The sequence below is a fragment of the Manacus candei genome, unplaced genomic scaffold (genome assembly GCF_025592945.1).
Source record: "Manacus candei isolate 608988 ecotype Guabito, Panama unplaced genomic scaffold, ASM2559294v1 h1tg000024l, whole genome shotgun sequence".
Lineage (NCBI taxonomy): Eukaryota > Metazoa > Chordata > Aves > Passeriformes > Pipridae > Manacus > Manacus candei.
The window spans coordinates 882,768-903,993 of NW_026138072.1; the positions used below are offsets into that span (position 1 = coordinate 882,768).

The window sequence follows — 21,226 nt, forward strand, 5'->3', positions numbered from 1 at the left end:
CATGCAATTACAAATAAATAAAGGATTTTTGTGTTTATGGAACCATCACTAGGAATGTAACTTAAAGAATATACAGGGATCCAGGAACCGTGAACAGAAATATCCATACATAGGTTTGACTTTTTACAATTGTAGATATTTTTTTCCTCTGTAGTATTTTGCAAGAATTAACAATGGAACATTTTGATTACTGTTTTGAGAGCTACAAAATCTGCTAGCAAAGAGATGGATTTAGTGCAAATGAAGAAACGGTAAGAGAAAGTTGTCCTATCAGCCATGGTCATCACTGACTAGGTAACTTGAAGAACAAATCCTAACTAAACAAAAATCTAAGATACTTTTTTTTTGACAGCAAGTACAGGTACTTTTTGATACTATGATATTCTGTACCACTACTTTCATTCTTTCACAAGTCAAATTACACTGTCATAAAAATCATACTTTGTTTTATTTTCAGTAGAACTTCAGGTGATAAGTAACAGCTCTAAATAAAGCTAGATTTATGTATCCAAAATTATTCTTCCTAAGCAAATAGATTTTATTCAAATCAGACTACCCCAATTAGACACATAAATCATCTCAAATGCATTGAAGTTTCTGATGCTTAATTTGTTCATCTGGTTGTTGAAAATGTGAACTTGCAGAATAAATTTCTTCCCAATTTACCCCACATATGTCATTCTATACAAATAAAAAAAATTTTGTTTTAATTCAACATCTTAATAAATGTTCATCAGTAAAGTTTGCTGAAACGAGAGTTTACAAGCAGCCATACTGGTTCACTGGGTTTTCATAACCAACCTTATAAACAGTTTCTGTACCATTGAAAATATATGAAGTCTCTCTCAATAATGGAATGATAATATTTTTAATTATGAAAAAATAATTTGGCAATCTCTATAGGAAAGATGATCCGCTTAAACACTACTGTTACTAAAGGCTTGGTTGCCAGGCCTAAACAGCATAGTATGCATGAATTGTGTACAAATTATCTAAGAACACCACACTTTAAAAAACCTGGGTGTGTAATCAGATTTATTTTTGTTAACTATTGAAAAAAACCTCCAGCATATATTATCTTTACAAATTATTACAGCACACGGGAAAATACAACCTTTTGTAGTTTGGTCTTGACTGCTATATATTATGAATAAAAAGTAGCAAACAGATGCATTTATTTTGGAAAACTCACATGTGCTTCCTTTTGCATTTACTTTTACCTTTGGGAAATTCCTGCACTCTCAACGTATACTGCTATAAGTTTGTATCATGTTTTGGTAAACTCAACATAATGAACAGTCACGATGGGAAGTCACACACAAAAGAAATAATACTGTTAAATAAAAACGCAGCAGTACGTGATTACTAACACTTAGAGGAACCATTTAGCATTTAATTCCTGAACAAAGACTAGATGGATTCTGCAGTCACAGAAATGTCACTTTAAATTTGCTAACTCAGATACTGGTAGGAGTCTAGCTGCAGCAGGAAAGAGGTACAGGGAAATTCATCTGGTGTTTGGAGTCTTTAAATCCCTGCTTTCAAAGAGAATTTGAGGAATTTGTGCATTTTATTATACCTGGGGAAGGGTCATTACTTTTCCACATTTTTTACAGTCATGAAGGTCCAGCACAATTTTTTGTATGTCAAGCACTGAACTATTACATGACTTTCTTCTAATACTTCAATAAAGAACTAATTTTAAAATCCTGCACTGTTTAAGACAATATATTTCTGTGATCCTCAGCCATATGGAAATTGTAGCATTACTGTGAAGTACCAAATTTACTTGGGGTAAATTAGAACTTCTAACATAAGCTAATTACTCTGTTATATGACAAACTGCACAGTTATTAAAATAATTCTAAAAAATTACCTGCTCTGCAAGCGTTTCACAGTCTTTAAGTTTTCCTCTCGAACACTGAATTCCACCATTTCCAGTTATGACAATGGTTGCAAAGCTTTCCTCTCCAGGACCTCCACCAGGTTCTTTTACTTCAAAAACCTCTGAATAGAAGGCAGACTGAAGGGTTTCCAGATTTATAAGATACTTAAGTTTCAAGTTTCTGGCAGTAGCTTTACATTGGCCAAACTGTTGTATAAATTTGCGGAACCTGTACCTTATTCTTTTTCGTGTCAAAATGTGGTAGTCTTGGATTTTTGCTCGCACACATTTAGGTAAAAATGTTTTGTAGCTGTGAATACATAATCAGAAAAGAACTACTGATTTTATCCATTAAATACAGCAAAGATCATTACTTCTGTGCTAAACAAGTCAACATGAAAATATCTTTTCCTCTAAATGTACCCTTATTTTTTAAACTGTAGGATAACAAGGATCCTTCAATCTATAGTATGCTCTTTCAAATACAGCCCTGTGTTTTCTTCCATTTTTCCCTTTTCCAGTTGCAACATATATTACATAAGGCATTTTCCATAAATCCAGAGATGTCTATTCTTTCGTTAGTTCAGTTTTGAGGTAAGGCAGCAGAAGTTACACAGTTGCTTGGTTTGGTGTAGAAGTTGGAAAGACAATACTGCACAGGTAGGTGCAACTATATGGATAAAGGACAAATTTCTTGGTAGAATACAACACTGTGGATGGTTATCACTGAAGTTCCTATATCACAGTCCACAGTCTTTATCAGAAGCAAAAGAATTGCAGTTACTAGCTGCAACAAGCTGGCCAATTTGTTTCTCATTCTGTTTTTATCTCTTCCTGTTAGGTCTCATTAAAAGACAAACATCAAGCATTAAGTACCAAGCAGGGACAGAATTAACTCAGCTAGAGTAGAAACTCATTAGGTTGATATACCAAAGTGAATTTTTTTTTCCAGGCTTAGTAACTCAGGCTCCCATATGCCTCCTCTCTCATGTCATATGCTCCAGGCTCTTAACTGTTTTGTGCAGATCTATGCTGAACTTGCTTGAGTTTATCAAATTCACTTTGGTGTATCAACCTGGAGCACATGACATGAGAGAGGAGGCATATGGGAGCCTGAGTTACTAAGCCTGGAAAAATGAAGGCTCAAGTAGGGTGTTCTACTAATTGTCTTCAAGCAACGGAGAGTTACGGAAAAGACTGAATTATAGTTCTCAGATATGCACAGTGAAAGAACAAGAGGCAACAGAGGATTATCAGTATCACAAAGGAAACTCATTAGATACAGAAAAAAATCTTCCTCCATGAGCATGGTCATGCACAGGACAAAGCTGCCCAGAGATATGGTGGAATTTCCAAAGTCTGGACATTTTCTGAACCTTACTGGATGAGGGCCCAAGTAACTTCATCTAACTTTGAAGTTGGCCCTGAACAGGGGGTTGGATCTGATGACTTCCAGAAGGGTGTCTCACCTCAAATTATTGCTTACATACTTTCCCACGTAAGAAGCTGCTGCCTTACTTTTCATTAAGAGAGCCAAATCTATGTCCCCAAAACATGAATGGCCATGATGATACAAGTCTTCTATTAATTTCTAGTTTACACTATAGGTAGATTTATATAACCATTTGAATACATCAATTGCCAGCAGCTAAACATCTCCTCCCAGATGTTAATGTGCAAAAATACTGTTTTTAGATATCAGATAGGTGTGAAAGAGTTATGAATTATGGAGTTACCTGACTGAATTGTAAATAGCCAGTGGGGTTTCGTCCTTTTCTTTGGCCACTCTCATCATATCTAGAACAGCCATTCCAAGGCATTCTTCTTGTGTTTCGTGAGTAACAGGCATCTGTACCCATCCCTCCAAAAAATCAGCTCGCCACTGAGAAAGAACGTAAGAAAGCAAATTAAAACTATAGCACTGCTGCTTATCAATAAAAGGGGCTTGGACTGCAGTTGTTGGGGGTTTTTTTGTTGTTTTGTTTGATTGTTTAGGTTTGTTTTATTTGGGATTTTTGTTGTTTGTTTTTTTTTTAAAGACTCCATTCTTCTGAATGAACTCCTTCATCCACAAAAAGATGCACTTGTTCATAAGCAATACCATCTGCCATCATGCTTACAAATGCCATTTTCAAAATATTTTTGTTTCAAATCTCAAAAAGGTCATTATGGGGAGGATGTTCTACATTGTGTCAGTTCAACCCACATACTCTCACTGCTTCCCCTAAAACTGCCACTGCTTCATCTCTCCAAACATACAATAGGACATGGAATTTAATTTTCATCTCAAGTAGGCTTCAAGCTGTCAAGAGCCTATACAGTTACTATCAGAAGATAGAAAGGGAATAAATACTGACAACCTTTACCAATCTCCATTAAAAAATAAGCAAGCAAATCATACCTGCGCGAATAGATAAGACATGACAAGATCATCAAGAACAGGGCTTTCTGCACCGCGAAGAATGCCATACCGATACGCTCTGTTGGTGCCACTGCAATACCAGTGCGGAAAATAAAACCTGTTGGGAAACAGATTTAAGGAAAAGTCAATAAACAGATACTTTTGCTTACCAACTTCAGACATCATTGTTCTCACATACATGTAATTAGTGCTGGCTGCTTTGGAGGGCCACTATGAAATCCCAGTAAGTCAACAAAGGCTTCAGACCCAGTTCGTGGTGTCCAACTACTACAACATTTAAGCAGGGTGATAAACCATAGTGATAGGAATGAGGACCTTTGCAAAGTTATTCTCAGAATACAGATAATTTCATTAGTGTCTTCTAGTTTCCTCTGAAACACTTGCTAAAGAAAAACTCAGGCCACATTATATAATGTAAATAAACAAAATGTTTTACAAAAGGAAAACTTTGACTATTGTTTTAGATGTCTACATTCAAATACGAGGTCGGGAAAAATGGTTCTATTGCAGACACATGCCTGACTACACAGAATAATTACTCTGCATTTTGGAACCATCACTAATTTTAAACAGATAAGCACAGAGGAGATGAGATGCATCGTTATTAAGAAAAATAGTATTTTTACTTCTATATTTTTTACTGTTTGCTTCTTCAACCTGACATTGGGAAATATATGGGATATAGAAAATTGATGAAATATATTATTCAAACCACTCCAATAATTTTGATTCTTTTATCTATCTCTTTTCCAGATAACACCAACAATCTGTTCATATCTTCTAAGAGAAATTATGGTTCAACTTAATATCTTATGGTTGTGTTTTCTCACATAGTTTTCTTTGACCATGAAAGTTGTATAACATTTGATGTAGATTACCTTATCCGGTAAATTAGCTTGAGTCTAGTTGCTTCATCTACATGGAAGGTGTGATTCGGGGGATACCACATTCTATCTGTTTCACTCATGAGCGCAAACATGTTATGGTACACTGGCATGATACCTAAAGGAAGAACAGAGAAGCAAATGTCTATAGGAAAGTGTTTTCACAAAGTATTAGAAAACTATTGACGGTTAAAATTAGCAGATTGGCACAGCGCTCTACTGCTATCAGCAACAGGTATCAATATTGCCAACAGCATTGCAATCATTATCCATAACCTTCAAACTGCTTTTGATAGTTTAATTTCTCATTCTTCCTTTATGTTCCCTGATTGCAGACTGTGCTCATCTGTTATCCTGTACTTCACTGTTAGATTGCAAGATTTTTTCTATATGGCATTTAATACAATGTCTTCTTAGCATCTCAGTTTAGAAACAGTAAATTACTTTTTTTTTCTTACTTTTTCCAAAATCAGATCAAGGGATTTATTTTAAGACTTTAGACAGATGAAAAATAAGTAGTAAAGCAATACAAAGAAAGTCATCATGAGTAGGACAACCACCTGCCATTTTCATTTTAGTAACTCAGTTAAAAACAAAACCAAACATGTATTGTTAATAAAACGGAACTGGAAAATATTTTTTCCCTCAACAATTTAGGATTTTGTTAATGACAAGCAATCCTACTTAATCACAAACTCTGGAAATCAGTTGAGCATCAGCTCCTCAGCAGTACCAGAATTTTAATTTGGCTCTGAGGTTCCCAGCTGAAAGCACAGGCTAACAGACAACAGATGCCACAGCATTGTATTATGCTGCAGTGTTGTGCATCCATGTGATGCCAGGGTTAGATTTGGAAAACAGGCTAAATGCCAGAGAATTGACAGCACAAAAGGATGAACTGCAAACACTGACAAACATATTCTGAAGACAGAAAGAGGCACAGGTGCAGAGGTGAGACAGTAGGATGAAAAATTACAGTGTCAAAGTCATAGTAAGTCATAACTAAAGAAAACTTTCCATTAAAGCAATACACTTTGGGGTGAAAAGGAAAAAAATAATAAAAAAGACAGGTAAAGGCAATAAAAGTAACTTGAAATTACATTAGGAGACAAAAGAATTATGGGAAAAGGCAAAGTACACACAGCCCTAACCAAAGACTCAGAATTAAATAATTGAAATTCCCACACTAAACCAGGAGAAAAAAGAAATCCTTTATTTCTTTCTGTTCTGGACACCATCTAGGTAATTATTGAAGGGGGCAGACCCCAGATTTCTCTCATCACATCTAAACTACATGTAAAACAATCTGTTAGATGAAACAACTAATCAACTCCACATATAAAACCACATACCCTTGTAGAACAAAACATATTTCATTCTTAAATAACAACTAGTTTATTAAATTTGATACAGAATAAGTTTGTCTCTGTAGGGGTAGAGTAAAAAGGCTAAGACAAGAGTTCTATTGTGCAGTTGTGAAGATTAAACTGCTGAAATCTATAGGCCAATCATCTGATGCTTTCTTAAACCAAAGCTCACCAAAACATACCAGAACTGCAGGTCCTAACACATGATTTTCTATGGAAAGGAGTCATAGACTTACAGGAAACTACAGAAGTGGAAAGAATTCCGTAAAGCAACAAAAGAGAAACCAAAACTAAACAAATCCTCCACAGGAACAAACCCAAAGGGATTAGTAACTGAAGGACTGACTGTAAATCTAAATGTTGCAAATCTAAGGCACAATAAAACATATTTGATCAATCCAAATTATGAGAAATATTTTATGGAGTTAAAAAGAAACCTATCCCAAAAACTCAACATGGCTCTCTTTTGATGTGTGAAGTGGGATCAACTACACTACACTACATATCAGTTGTCTATAAAGCAGTTACAATTAACTTGGCAGTTTTAAGGCTGTGTGGTGTCTGTATCCCAAATAATTTCAGATCAATTACAGTGCAATGCATGTGAGAATTACTAGCCAGGCCTCTACACAAATGCCACACACTTTTCAAGGAAATCCTGAATATTTACCTCGTCTCACTAACACATATACCCAAACAGCTAACAAGCCCTGTAAGCACACTGTATGAGAAAAAATTTCCAAGTCATATTCTTAAATTCAAGTGTTAAGCTGCTGTATCTCACCAAATACGTTACAGGCATCCCCACCACCACTCTGCTTCTCAAAAAGACCCACAGCAAAATCCTTTCTGAAACTTTAACTAAGCAAAGATCATGACATTCATACTCCATTCCCAATAAAAAATGTTAATATTAACAACAACAAAAATCCTCCCTGTTGTCCTCCTTTGTATGAAAAGTAAACTGCACTCATCCGTCTCTCATACTTTGGCATTTATAGTTCCAAATGGTACCTTGCACCATACAGTGCCAGTGCTCAAAGACATACAGATCTTTTTTTCATGAAAAGGAATCACACCTTTTTTTCCCTTCCCCTTAAGAACTACGCGATTTCACTGCTACACTTACTGCTCAACAATTATAAAAAAATAGAGTAAATCCCTTTATTAGAGTCTTGAAAATAATTCACAGGAATCTGACAAAAGCAAAGAGGCCATGTAATTGCAGGGACTTTTCAAGTGAGTAATAACTGCAGTATTTAAGTGCTCTCTCCTGAAACAAGGAAAACAAAAAGACTTGAGTGGGGAATCAAAGTCTTCTGTTGAAACCTAGACATGTCAACAATAGTGAAAACTTCTGAGAAATGTATTTTTCTAAGTAAAATCATAAAAGCTATTCACAAGAGGAACTGAAAAGCCTCCCCTGGATTTTTGCACTGCACTAACCATGTTATCAAATCAGTCAATGACAAATTAGAGAGAAGACAGTGAGTCAGACATAATTAAGCAGACTTTTTTCCACTTTGCTTCTCCAGCAAGGGCTGTCAAATTTTCTGGACTATTGCAAAGACAAAAACAAAGACTATCTCTTGACAATTTATTTAGTACATAAGGCTAAAGAAAGGAGTCTTGTCATCCTTTACAGTCTGTCAAGTACATCATATGGAAGACTACAAAACAGCGTAAGCTCATTCCTCAAACTTCAATTTCAAGACTAAAAAAAAACGATTTGCAAAGTAGTTTGATCTTTTCCTCATTATGATTTTAGAGTTTCACATCCAGACAAGTCACACTACTTCATTTACCCTGAAGCAGCTAAGGAAATACAGTTTTTCTATACTTTCTCCTTTGTTGGCATTAGGCACTCTTTCTCCCATGCAGTAGGTTTTCATAAAGTAATGTCCTTCTTTAAAGAAAAAATAAAAAACATAAAGTGTAAGTCACAACAAGCCATGACACCACTATGAAATGTGAAAGCCAAGCACAGTCTATAGTAGATATAGTTTTACAAAACTGTCATTTCAAGCATGTAAGTCATTAGACATATACAGATAAAAAGAATTAATTGAATGATTAAAAACACTTTAAAAAAATCTCAAATTTTCAAAGTCTAATACGAATATTAGTCAGTTTTCACACACAACTGGAAGTAAACTCTTTAAAACTTAGGAAGTTCTGCACATACCAGATGGAAATTTGCTTCCCTTTTCTTACATTAAAATAATATCTTCCTCTCATCTGTCATACAAACCAGAGGCTTACTGAACTCTGACATCACATTTAATGTCACTATCCTGCCAACAAAATGCTTTCCGAATAGTAAATCAAAGCACACGTTTCCTTTTCTAGCAAAACAGAATTGCCCAGAGTTCTGTTTAATTCATTCCTCACTTACGGTGGGGGAGCTGCAGGGGGCACCATGTTCTGTGTGGATATTCAGGAAATGTAAAGGAATAAAAAATGCCAAACTAAAACAAACAAACAAACAAAAAAAGACAAACCCAAAGCAAAACAAATCCACCGAACCAAACCAAAAAACTCCAACCAAAAAAACAACCCCCCAATGATTAATTAAAATGAATGATAACTCTGAGCCATGTGAACTCAGAGTCATGTGAATTCTGGAAATTCAGCATGTTAGGGAAAATCCGCTTAAAATTCCCTTGTTAGCAGCAAGACATCTCTTCTGAAGCATACAAGCAAAGAGGTCATCACAATCATCACATTATGCAACACAGTTGCTCTCTTGAAAATGTTTAATTGACTGCAAATGCTGTCAGCACTTAGTCACATTAAAAGTTTTGAAATAATACTTTTACTTTAGTATAATTAAAAATTTTCTGCAATATTATTGGTTTTCCAAGAGACACCACCATTTTTCTTAGAAAGTAACATGGAATTTCCAATTTACTTGCAAATCAGATGAGTGAGAATTAAAAGGTTCCTAGCTGGAGTTTTGGGATATCAACATCAAAAAAAAACCCCACAACAAACACAGAAGCCAACAAATTCAAGGTCTTTTGTTAACTGCTAGCTGCCCAAAACTCAGCAAACCTGTCAGGATTGCAAAACTCATTCTGTCTTGAGATTCTAGTTCCATTAAAAAGGTAAGATTCCAGAGTTTAATGATCCTAACAGAAAGGGATGAGGACATGAGAATAAAAGCCTGTCAGACAGTAAATAAAGTCAAACACATCCTACAGAAATTTAGGATTCTTATACACCTAGGGACAAGCTATGAGAGAAACGCAAGATGCTAAACAAGATTATGCTCCTGGTTGACTCTGTCAAAACATTTTTCAGTGAGCTGTTCAATTGTTCTTGTGAGATTTAAAGTGACTATCTCTGCTTACTTTGCTACTAATGTATTAAGATTTTCAAGAACATGGCATAAATTTATTTGGCTAATACCAAAGCAGTGCTTTGCTTGTCATTATAACTGCTTTAATCATGATTTACAAACTCACTTATCTAGTGTTGTTTAAAAATATCTACACTTTGTTAACCTGAATTCAGCAAAAATCTGGATTATACATACAAGTGATGCACATATTTTTTACTCATATTTTTCAGCCAATGGAATAAACAAATTGTTAGTTTGAATATTAAAAGAAAATTATTTTTCCGTGTAATACTCATCTTCTGTATAATGTATTATTCTGGTAAGTTATAGTGTACAGTCCAAAGTTGTTTAGTTTTTTAAATTACTTTATCTAATGATAAATACTCTGTCTGAAAAGACACTGGGAAGTATCTGATTGCAGAATTATTGATATAGCATAGTAACACATGCAGTATACAAATCAACTAACTTTCTTTCTGTATACAAAAAAATACATTCAAGATTCAAATTCAGACTTCAAATGTTTCCAGTAGTTGGTATCTGATTTACCTACAACACAACAAAACTCAATTCATGTCATTTTCAATTACGCATGCTAATTTTTAAACACAGATTTCTAGGTTTTGTTCACACTTTGAATAAAAGAAAAATTATGAACAAAGTTTACAGCTTTTCTGCAAACAATCATATTTATTTTGTAAAGTATAACATTAGGTTCACATTATCATTCTCTTGCACCAGCTCTGGTGGCTTTCTTGAATCATTACTTCTGCTTTTGTTCAAATGGCCTTGACTGCCTGACACTTCTATAAACTGATTGTAAAGACATTAAAAAACAGCTTAAAAGAGAAATTCCATTTAAGATTTTTTGAGAGAGATCAGAAAAGATCAAAAGGTTTAAGATCATGATTTGAGAAAACAAGTCTTTGATTCTCTAGAACAATTTCTCCTTCATATTTCATATCTACCAACATTTGGTTCCTCTAATACCACTTTGTCCCTCAGGCTGAGAGCAATGACTTTTATTTTTTTTGGTGTGACATTTATTTTTTACACAGCAATTAACATACCAGCTAACATACAAGAACTGAACCACGACTGACTAGTCAATTTAAAATTAATTTCAAGACACTTCATTTATTCTTGTGTTTCTACTTGGAAAAAATTCAGTTTCATGTTCAGGCAGTTTTCTGTAAAAAAAATATAAACTACAAAAGTTTCACACATTAAATTTTTCAAAAAATTTTTAAATAAAATGTTTTTAAAAAGGCTGAGCTCTTGCATGCATGCATCAAACTGGCATTCAATTACAGAATAACATTTTGACAGACTAATATTTATATTAGCCAATATATGCCAAATACAACAGGTGTTAAAATACACTACCCTGCTATTTACAGACTTCATTTCCTAAATGATTACGAAAATCATTAATCACAAACACAAGAAGTCATATTATATCTAACAGAACAGTTACCATCTGCAAAGTAATCAAGCATGTATAATACACAACACATGCATTACTTCCAGGACCAATCTCTTTTGCAGGGGTGCATCAGAAAGTAATTTCCAGGCTCCTGCAGTGATTTAACTATCCGAGCTATATCTCAGCCCAATGAAAGAAGACTTCCAGGCAAAGGATAGGGATAAATACCCTCAAATTATTTGATAAAGGATAGCAGTCACCTAATTCAGTTTCACAACTGTTCTAATGGAAACAGTTTTACAGCCTGGTGCTAATTACTTCTGAAAGAACAGCGAAATTAGCCTTTTGATTCAAAAGCCACTATTTTCATGAGCTCTGGATAGTTAAAAACTTTCTTCTATGAAGCTGAGTTTCACCAATTCATTAAGTAAACTGGTATGTATATACTTACCACAGGCTTTACAGGCAACAGCGCAAAGCTCTTCTGCAACATATTCTCCAGCTGGAAATTGAAGGTAATCTTCTCCTGTCTTCCCAGGAGAATGATAAAGGTACACTTGAAGTAATGGTTCTGTCTGCCTGGGTGCACTGGTATTTCCATGGATGTCACCATTCTGGTGGACAGAAGCAGTTGCTGTGCTTTCCATATTTGTCATTGTAAGACAAGCCATAGTTCGTTTTGGTTCTGTTCAGAGCATTTGCCTACAAGAAATGTAAGAAGTACTTCTTGACTAACTTTACTTGGTTTTGTTCGTAATACTCCTATTTAATGACAGTACTGTTCTGATACAGGAAAAACATTAACTCCTGTTAATGAGATCTGAGAATTAACACCTGAGAATGACTTAGGTCATTTACTAAAAGCTAAGTTTCTCTTTGATTTACTATATAGCCCTAGATGAAGAGTAACAGACATTATTACAGGAGAAAACAAAATATTAATTGGGAGTCCAACTAGAGAATTATTACCTATCACTGGATTTTAGACAGTGTGTGCTCATCTGTCCAATTAAAACATGCTAGTTAAACCTGAAAGGCAAAAGAAGCCCTTTAATCACATCTGTACAGCTCATTATACTCCCAGTTTAAACACAACTATTGTACCGAGAACTTAGAAGATATAACAGCTAGCTGACACTGATGAAGAGAAGGGTAGCCATAGCACCCTTCATGTGAGTTTTACTCTTAAGCCGACACTTAAAAGAAAACATGTTGAGATGAGAATCTAAGTAAGCAGACTTGGTTTGTACCTATGGGGGGGACTTCTAAGACCACCTCCTTTCAGAATAATCATTTAAGTCTATTCTTAAGGAACTCAAGCTAACAATCCTCTCGGTTAAATGTAATTAAAGAGAAGAAGACACTAATAATTCAATATATAACCAGGAGTATATTTGATAATGAAAAGTTTAAAAAAGAGATTGGACACCATATTCTAAAAGCCAGTTAAAGAATGTCTTTGCTTTTCTGTGACTCCATCACAATTTCATCAGTATAGACCACGCTTATCATAAAAACTTTGATCACAGTCTATAATAAGGTTTGCTTTTATTAAAACTGATTCCAAGTAACTACTACTTGGAATTCTGCATTTCATATTTTGAAAATGCAGAATAGGTCTAAACAAGACATCAGTCATAAAGACTTGATTTTTTAGACTTTTAGAATCATAAAATGGTTTGGGCCACAATAAGGTCTCCCTGAGGCCTTCTCTTTGGGCTGAATAACCTCAACTCTCTCAGCCTTTCCTCACGGAAGGGTCAGCCCCCTGATCATTTTTGTGGCCTTCTCTGGACTCGCTCCACTCTGGTCCATGTCATTCCTATGCTATGACCGCCAAAACTGAAAGCAGGACTGCAAGTGCAGACTCACAAGAGCAGAGCATAGGAGAGGAGGAGAATCGCATCCCTTGACCTGATGGCCATGGTTTCTTTTTAGGCTGCAAGTGCACACTGCCAGCTCACGTCTCACTTTTCATCTATCAGGATCCCCAAGTCCTTATCCACAGGGCTGCTCTCAATCCATTCATTCCCCAGCCCATATTGATACTGGAGATTGCCCCAACCCAGGTGCAGGACCAGGTGCTCTTTGCCTTGTTAGACTTCATGAGGTTCCCACAGGCCCACTTCTCAAGCCTGTCAATGTTCCTCTGGATGGTACCTTCCCTCAAGCCCATCAGCTGCAATAGTCAGCTTGATGTGTTTCCCAAACTTGCTAAGGGTGCATATGTCACTGACAAAGATATTGAACAGTTAATAAAGATATTGAACTTGAAAATGCTACTATTTAACTCAAAAATATATTTATTGTTTTACATAGGTAGATGGGAGTGACATTCTTAAAATGCAACTTTCAACAGCTTTTGTTTATATTGAATTGTGTTGCTCTATCATAAAAGAGCTGTTTGGAACATGGTGATTTTTTTTTTTTAATTATTTGCTGCTCCTAACTACAATTACGTAGAAAAGGATGAGTGTATGACTATACATTTATGTGGGCTAAAGATGACGTGTGCTACAGAAATCAACAGTTATAACAGCAGGGAAAAAAAGGCTAAATACCTTAAAAAAGAAAAACATTAACTTCATGAGTTATGTGATAGAACACATACAGAAGATAAAGCCATTTTACCGTGATGGTAATTCTGGGGAAAAGAAAAAAAGACACCTCACCAAAAGAAAAATGCAGAATTTTACTTCCCAAACTAAGCAACAAAAAGAGACAGTGTATCATAAACATATAAATCTTAAAGTCTAGATGCAAATGCCATTCACTACATTCCTTAGGCCCTGATCTAGGGGAGATATGGATTCCCTATGCCGCATTTATAGAGTCAGCCACCCTTAAATGAGAAGATTTGTGCTTTTAGCTCCAAAGGTAGCAAAGGTAACAAGGAAGTATTCAATTAAGGAAAAAAAATGTATCTCCCTTGACTCATCATATAATTCTTGGTTTTTAGAAGAAAAAAACCATCACATCTCTAAAAGCATAATATTTAAAAGACTTCTCACTACTTCTGTCAAGAATATGAAAGATGTAATGATTGTGATCTACCACTTGCTTTTACAAAATATTCACAGCTTTTATCTCCAGAGGAATTCTTCTTTAATTACTACAGAAGTTTCCCTCAAATATTCCAATATTAACCTTCTGATGATATGAACCTTCACCTGGACTGACAGATGCCTTCATCTTAGTTCGTTGGTATTATGTCTAACCAACACTGAATGGAAATATTGTTGGTACACCTAACTAAAAATGTGACCAATTTCAAAAGTGAACTAAACAGACATGCTTGTGCCTCGCTCTTCTTCATAAAGTTTGCGTATTTACAAACACACGTTTCCTTTCAAAAAAACCTTATCATTCCCTCTTGGTTTCTACATTAAAAAACTCAATAAACCACAAAGGGAACCTTGCTTAATCACACCTAAGAATGAGAAATATCAATAAAATGTGGTAAAAAATGCAAAGTAAAAACTGTAACAGAGTATTCCACTCAGGTTTTTTTGTTGCACTAATTTCAAAGGCTCTATGTAACTACGTGAAAAAATCTCAAGAGATACTATTTGTACAATTGCATCACCACTTCAAATTAAATAATTTTCAAGTTTCAAATTTGTCTTTTATGTCCAAGTGCAGACAAAAGAGGTAAAAGCAAGAAATATTCTTACATCAGTTTATTTGCTGAAAAACAGAAAACACATTTTCATGGCCTCTATCTTATACATATAACAATCAGTTTCATGGACAGGGCCTTATATGCAAAGTAACTGAAACACATGGTCACTACTCACCAATGGTGTGAAAAACAAAAGAAAACTGCTTTCACGTGTATTTCTTAGCAAACAAGTCTCCAGTTGAACACAGTTAGTCTTCCCTGCTTTGCTCCATCCAGAGATCCCTGTATTAGCACAACAGAAGCATTAAACATGGCAAAAAAAATAACTGCTGTTGATCCAGAATATTTAAAATATGACCTAGTCTTCTGACTATTGTAAAAGTTGAGCAACTTGAGACTAAACATACTGGGAGACACTAATGTACCTTGCAGAATACCTTTGAGTATTACTTTCTAGGGTATACAGATTTGTTATCATACTGTAATTCAAAAGAATTTCTGTGTTTGGGTAAAGAATGTAAATGTAAATAATCCTCACAGCTGAATAAAAAGGATTTAATATATCCAGAATGGGTCTTTTGTAGATAAGTTACTCAGCACCACAAAAGCATCTGTTTGCCAAAAAGTACCAAGTCCACACACATCTTAAAGTGGATGTTTGACATAATCAAGAAGTGAAAAAGAAAAACGGCCTATCCAATCATCCATATAACAAGAATGGGTAACAGAATCAGGGATATAAAGATCTTGTTTGGGAGATCAAAGCTACTAAGTATAAAAGATCTGATTCTGGCACTGATGAACAGATGATTTGAACCAACAGGATTATTTTAATATTCCTAATCTGGATAATATTTCAAGCCACAGCTTTTACAGGATAAGATTAATCATTCCCCATATTGCTCTAACCATAATCACCAGCATCTACAATGTAAGCTGTTTACATACACTCTGTTGCTGTCTGTACCTCCAATGCACCTGACAATAATTTTTACCAGGTACCCTCGGCTGCACTAATTCATACGGTTCTTTGTAAACTGACCAGCAAGAAATTAATTAAGGAGACTGAAAACAATGACTTATGGAAGAAATTTCACTAAAATGTGGAGGACATACAAAAGTCTCGCAATTTAATAATATGCAGAATTCACTGCCCCATTCAGAATATGTTTTCAATTTAGGGGGGTTTTTTTGTTGTTTTAATTTTTCATGTTTGTTTGGGGCTTTTTTTTGAGGCAGTAGAGGGGTGTTTTAGGGAAACCTTCAGGGCTAGGATCATTAGCCTTCAGAGGTTCAAAGATGAGTGTGTTCTCTCACTATTGATAAATTTCCAACAGTTAATTACCTTTTTATCACTAGAGAAATCTCTGTATTATACATGGGAGTGATGAAGCCCTTTAAATAAGCATGTCACAAGCCACTCGCTGCTGGAATCCACAGAAAGTCAGACAAAGCAGGCACATAAGCAGTGGTGGGACATAATGTATCTGTAATAAAAACAGAATATTAAAAAAAAGGTTAATGGCTGTAAGCAATATGTAATGCATCATTACTGAAGAATTCAAATCTGTGTTTAGATACAGATAATGATCCACTCCTATTTTATTTGCCGAGATTCCTGTCTGACAAGAACTTTTTAAATTCAGGCTTTTTTAAATACACAGTAAAAAAAAATAAATCTAAAAATATATTTTTGATACTGATACTGCTTCTCAGTTCTAGCAAGAAAGTGCTGTGTAAATCAGAAACTTGACCATATATGTATTTACCAACTTTTTTTGCTCTAACCATGTTTTTCTTTTCTGTGAATACAGCATCAGTTTAAGAAACTGTATACGGCATTACACGAAGAAAATAGAAACGAAAAAGGAAAAGTAATCACAAAAACAGATATGGTATGTTCACTTCACGTAGTAGCACTCCCTTTAACCAGAACAATTAATTCTGTTTGAAAACTGACAACAAGCACTCATTTAAATTCATATGGAAGTTAAGATCAACTGTCTTGTTGCAGGAAGGACAAGGGCAGACCCACCCTTGCTCTCTTTGCACAACATTTCTGTGGTTGCAGGAAACTCCATTTGAAAGCACTTAAGTACAACAGCAGCTTCCTGCAGCAATGAAAAAAGAAAGATTCCCTTTGTAACCCTCCCACACAAGAAAGGGCCTGACAGAGAGGCAAAAATTCATTTTAAAACTGAATAAAGGGGGAAAAATACAATGGAAGTTCAAAGGAGGCAGAATTCAGAATGGGAGCACTCTGCAAGTTTTGTTTGATGACTCTTCAGACAGGTATTTCCCTGAATATGAAGACATACAGCTTCCTCAGTGTTGTGTCTACTGAGTCTGTCACAAATATCACACACTCTCCCCGTCCCCCCCCCAAAAAAGAACCCATTTCAATGAGCAGTAAATTCAGCTTCTTTCCCCACAGAAGTCAGAGTGAATGGCAATGATTAGTGTTTCTGCCCTTGCAATACTAGCTTTAGAGATAAGAAGTTTTGCCTTTCTTGGACGGCTGTATATTTCATATGCACCTCCAGGTGCTTCAGATCATACCAGGATCTGATCCAAAGTCCTATACAGTCAATGCAAGTTTTCCAGACCTCTGCTGAAGTGCCAGAGGGAGAGAGGGAGGGTTGTTTGAGGCAGAGTCGCCTATCACTGACCTACTGAGCACACATTCCACACACACTGATCTGAGCACCAGCTTCAAATGAAGGAGAGACCCACCACCTGTTCATGCAGGTTTCAGATCAAGAGGCACTGTGGGAGTTCTAAATTATTTTCTATTTTAAAAGTACTGTTCGATGCTCAGAACTGCCTTGCATTCATAATTCCCAGTCAGGCTTTTTACTTCGAGAAAAACTGCATGAATATTTACCTGTGTTAAACTACGTAGTTTTCCACAAGCCCAGTAGAATAAGGGTTGCAACACTTTGAATAAGCTCAGTGACACTACAGTTTGCATTTCAAATGCAAAATATTGATAAAGCAGCCTAATATCAAGTCTATTCTTCATATGACAAACAAAAATGATTGCTGGCTTATGAAAGAGCAGTTTATATCTCTGGATAAGAAGCATGGAAACTCAGAGATGAAAACCAAGCTGAACAGGTTCAGGGTGGTCATAGTAACGTATTTCTCTCTTTCTCTCCTTTTTTTTTTTTCAAGAGAGAATCAACTTTTTCTTCAGCACACATGTAATGAAATACTCATTTACAGGATCTGCATCAAGGCCTTATAAAACTATTCGGTTCACATACTTCCAGGCTGAATAAGTCTTATCTGACACAACTTATTCTTTCAGCAGCTGAGTTGCTGTACCAATCTCACAGAGCACCATCTTGCCAATGACCTCTTTCCCTCTGATTTAGTCAAGTCTACACCAGCTTACATTTCTGGCAGCTGCAAGGATTTAAATGCCAATTTAAAAACTAACTTAAGACTCTAATGAAACTCCGTCAAAATACATTAGTCCATCATCTCCAAGTTAACACTCTCTGCAAAGAACACAATACAGAATTTGTTATGCAGATGAGATTCTACAATCTGAAACAGTCACTTTTCAGCAAGCCACCAGAACTGCTATAAACACAATTAGTGTTTGTGCCTATGTCACCAACTACTCTGTTTACTAGAGAGAGAAGAAAGATTAAAAAGCATTTTCCATTGACAAGTAAGGTCTTGAAGACATAGGCTGTCTCCCAACAACTCAATATGTTTATTGCCAGTAAACTGAAAATGACAGCCATGTGCACACTTTCCATCTGCTTATACACACATCTTTCTCTCAAGGAATTTGAATGAACATTGCAAACATCAATCATGAAAGCCTTCCCAAGTAATGCTGGGTAGGTGTTTAAGATTGTAGCAAAGTATCACCGAAAGTGCTAACAGGTCTTACATTAGTCAGTAGCGGTAGAACATCACTAGGTTCCAAAGAGTAAGTGTTATGCTATAAGACCACCAAAATAAAGTTTTTACCTCTAGACCCAAACTTAGACTAAGAAAAAAAGTCAGTCATTTTCCCACTTACAGTTGTTTTGGTTAGTGCATTTGTTTTATATTTAATATGTATACTTAATATTTAATTATAGTCTTCACAGTTCGGTTTGAATACACAAACAAACTTTGTTTTGTTAACTGTACTGAATTCAGCTTAATAGCTTCAGATCATGAAATATGTGTTAATTAGTGGTGCCTAAGTCTTCCTTAATTGATCTTTTGATTTCTTCAAGAAAGACATAAAATAGGAATTGCCAATGCTCCTGTGTGCACAGAGCAAATTAGTTCAAAGTAAAAAGGAAGATTCCTTGCCACTAGTCTCATTCTGTCTCATTCTGCCTCATTCTGTGGCTTTTGTTTAAAAAAAACTAGCAAACCACTGTCCTATATTGAACAACTAAAGCACTTGTTTCTATGTAAAAATGACAACCAGTGCATTTCCAAAAAAATCAGGAGACAATAAAAAAAGGTTAAACAAAAAAATAACATTTCAACGCGGAAAAAATATTCTGACACCACTAAAACAGAAAAAAGTATTTTTTCTATTGAAAGACATTTTTATTAAAAATACCAGGTAGATAAAAACCCTCCAATGACTTCTAGAGAATACTTAAGACAGTTACAGCTATACTCACAAGTTAAAACAAATATTTAAAGTCTAAACAAAACAAAAAAGTACAACAGCAACAGCAGTGAAGTCTGTCAAATTACTTGACTTTCTTAAACATTGCAAGATTGAAACAGTGGGGAAGTAATGCTGGAAAACACTTTTGAAGGAAGAAATTCTTTTCCAAATGCAATTCGCATAATTGAAGAGCGATTTGTCAAAACATGAACCAACACTTGTTGCTACAATTCTGCAGGGCCAAAGAATAGCATCAACAGTTGCAAAACAGATGCCAGTTTATCAGCGTGGCCCAGCAGACACCAGCTGTATCACAAATATTTCAAAACTGTTACTCTTCTCTCAGCCTTCTGTCCTTTCTCCTGTGGCAGGCAGGGATTTCTCAGTTAAATGTCAGTTCTCAACAGCTTAACTATGGAAGAACGAGAACAGCCAAGACCCACTACTTGCTGTAGTGTGGTACCTCTGAAGGATGTCAGACCTTTGACAAAGTTTTTAATCCTCTCCAACTACAGATGTGCTCTGGAGTTCTGAGCCTATAAAAAAGGTACCTTCTAGGCAAATAACAATGCAATAGTTTCATCAATCAGAGTTATATACTGGCATAAAATACAAGGTTCTCTTCCTTCACAGAAGGCAAAGGATTTCTCTCAGCAAACATTTCTGTGAGGAAAACCAGTCATAACTCTTTCCAGCTGCCATTGGCTATTCAGATAAATGGCCCAGCTTGCATTTGTTCAGGAAGCTTTTTCAAAGACCTGGATTTTAAAAATTTTAACTCTTTTGGATTTTCCTCCTTAATTGTCTCTCTTTTCTTGCACTCTTATCTCACTTCCCCAGTCTGGCAACTTCCCGCCTCAGAGCTTCGTAAAACTACTGCAGTAACTGTCAAATGTGTTTACACTGTGCAGACACTCAAGAGGACTGAAGAGCTAGAATTTTACTGTAAAACAGCAGCAGAAGATTATGGGGCAGGGTGAAAGGGCAGTAACCCCAGGAAGTCTCCTGCAGGCAAGTAGGAGGTACACAAAAGGAGGAAGGGACAATATAAAGACAAGAAGTATTAAAAAAATGTTTAAAAACCTCCTTTCTCCTTCATGGTTTAAGTGACTTTCATTTTATGGCTTTTCTCTTCCAACACAGATTGAATATAGCAACATAAAAAAAAACCAAACACCAAACAAAAACCTTAAACAAAAGAAGTGGGGAATGAATGAAGTATAGAAAGATCCTGATTACTAGCCAAGTATTAGAACGGCTTAAGAAAAAACTGTTACTCAAACCTCAAAGACAGATCAAGAAAATTTGCAGTCACTATGTGAAAAATAATTGCACAGAACAGTATCACTGTGCCTCTTTATTCTATTGTTCTAGATGAAAAGGCACGTCCAGTTTCCACCATGGCTGAAACTGCCACTCTTTGCTAAACTTCTAAATATCTACCTTTAGAGACTAAAAGTACACTTTTACACTTTGTGATACAGGGTAAAGTATCATGGGTAAAGTATCATGGAGAATATAATCACAATCCCAACCAGCTCTTCTGTCTACAAAAAGAGAAAATAAAAAAAGATCTACTATGTTCTTCACAGTATTGTATTTGTATAATGTACTGTTTCCACTTTTGTGGGTTCTTTGGTTTCT

General features: G+C 35.5%; 1 protein-coding gene across 8 annotated transcripts in view; it reads right to left on the minus strand.

Moving 5' to 3' along the window:
- Positions 1-21,226, minus strand: part of JAK2 (Janus kinase 2) — an 83,931-nt gene that overhangs the window by 31,475 nt on the left and 31,230 nt on the right. For 7 of the 8 annotated variants that reach the window (XM_051788232.1, XM_051788233.1, XM_051788234.1 and 4 more), the window contains 7 exons: positions 16,295-16,436; positions 15,125-15,231; positions 11,779-12,029; positions 5,186-5,309; positions 4,287-4,404; positions 3,622-3,767; positions 1,877-2,195 (listed from right to left, as the gene is read on the minus strand). In XM_051788232.1, coding sequence (XP_051644192.1) covers positions 1,877-2,195; positions 3,622-3,767; positions 4,287-4,404; positions 5,186-5,309; positions 11,779-11,998 — 927 coding nt within the window. In that variant the 5' untranslated portion in view covers positions 11,999-12,029; positions 15,125-15,231; positions 16,295-16,436. Of the gene's footprint in view, positions 1-1,876; positions 2,196-3,621; positions 3,768-4,286; positions 4,405-5,185; positions 5,310-11,778; positions 12,030-12,296; positions 12,357-13,199; positions 13,496-15,124; positions 15,232-16,294; positions 16,437-21,226 lie in introns of those variants that run through there. The other variant, XM_051788240.1, reaches the window with a different exon arrangement.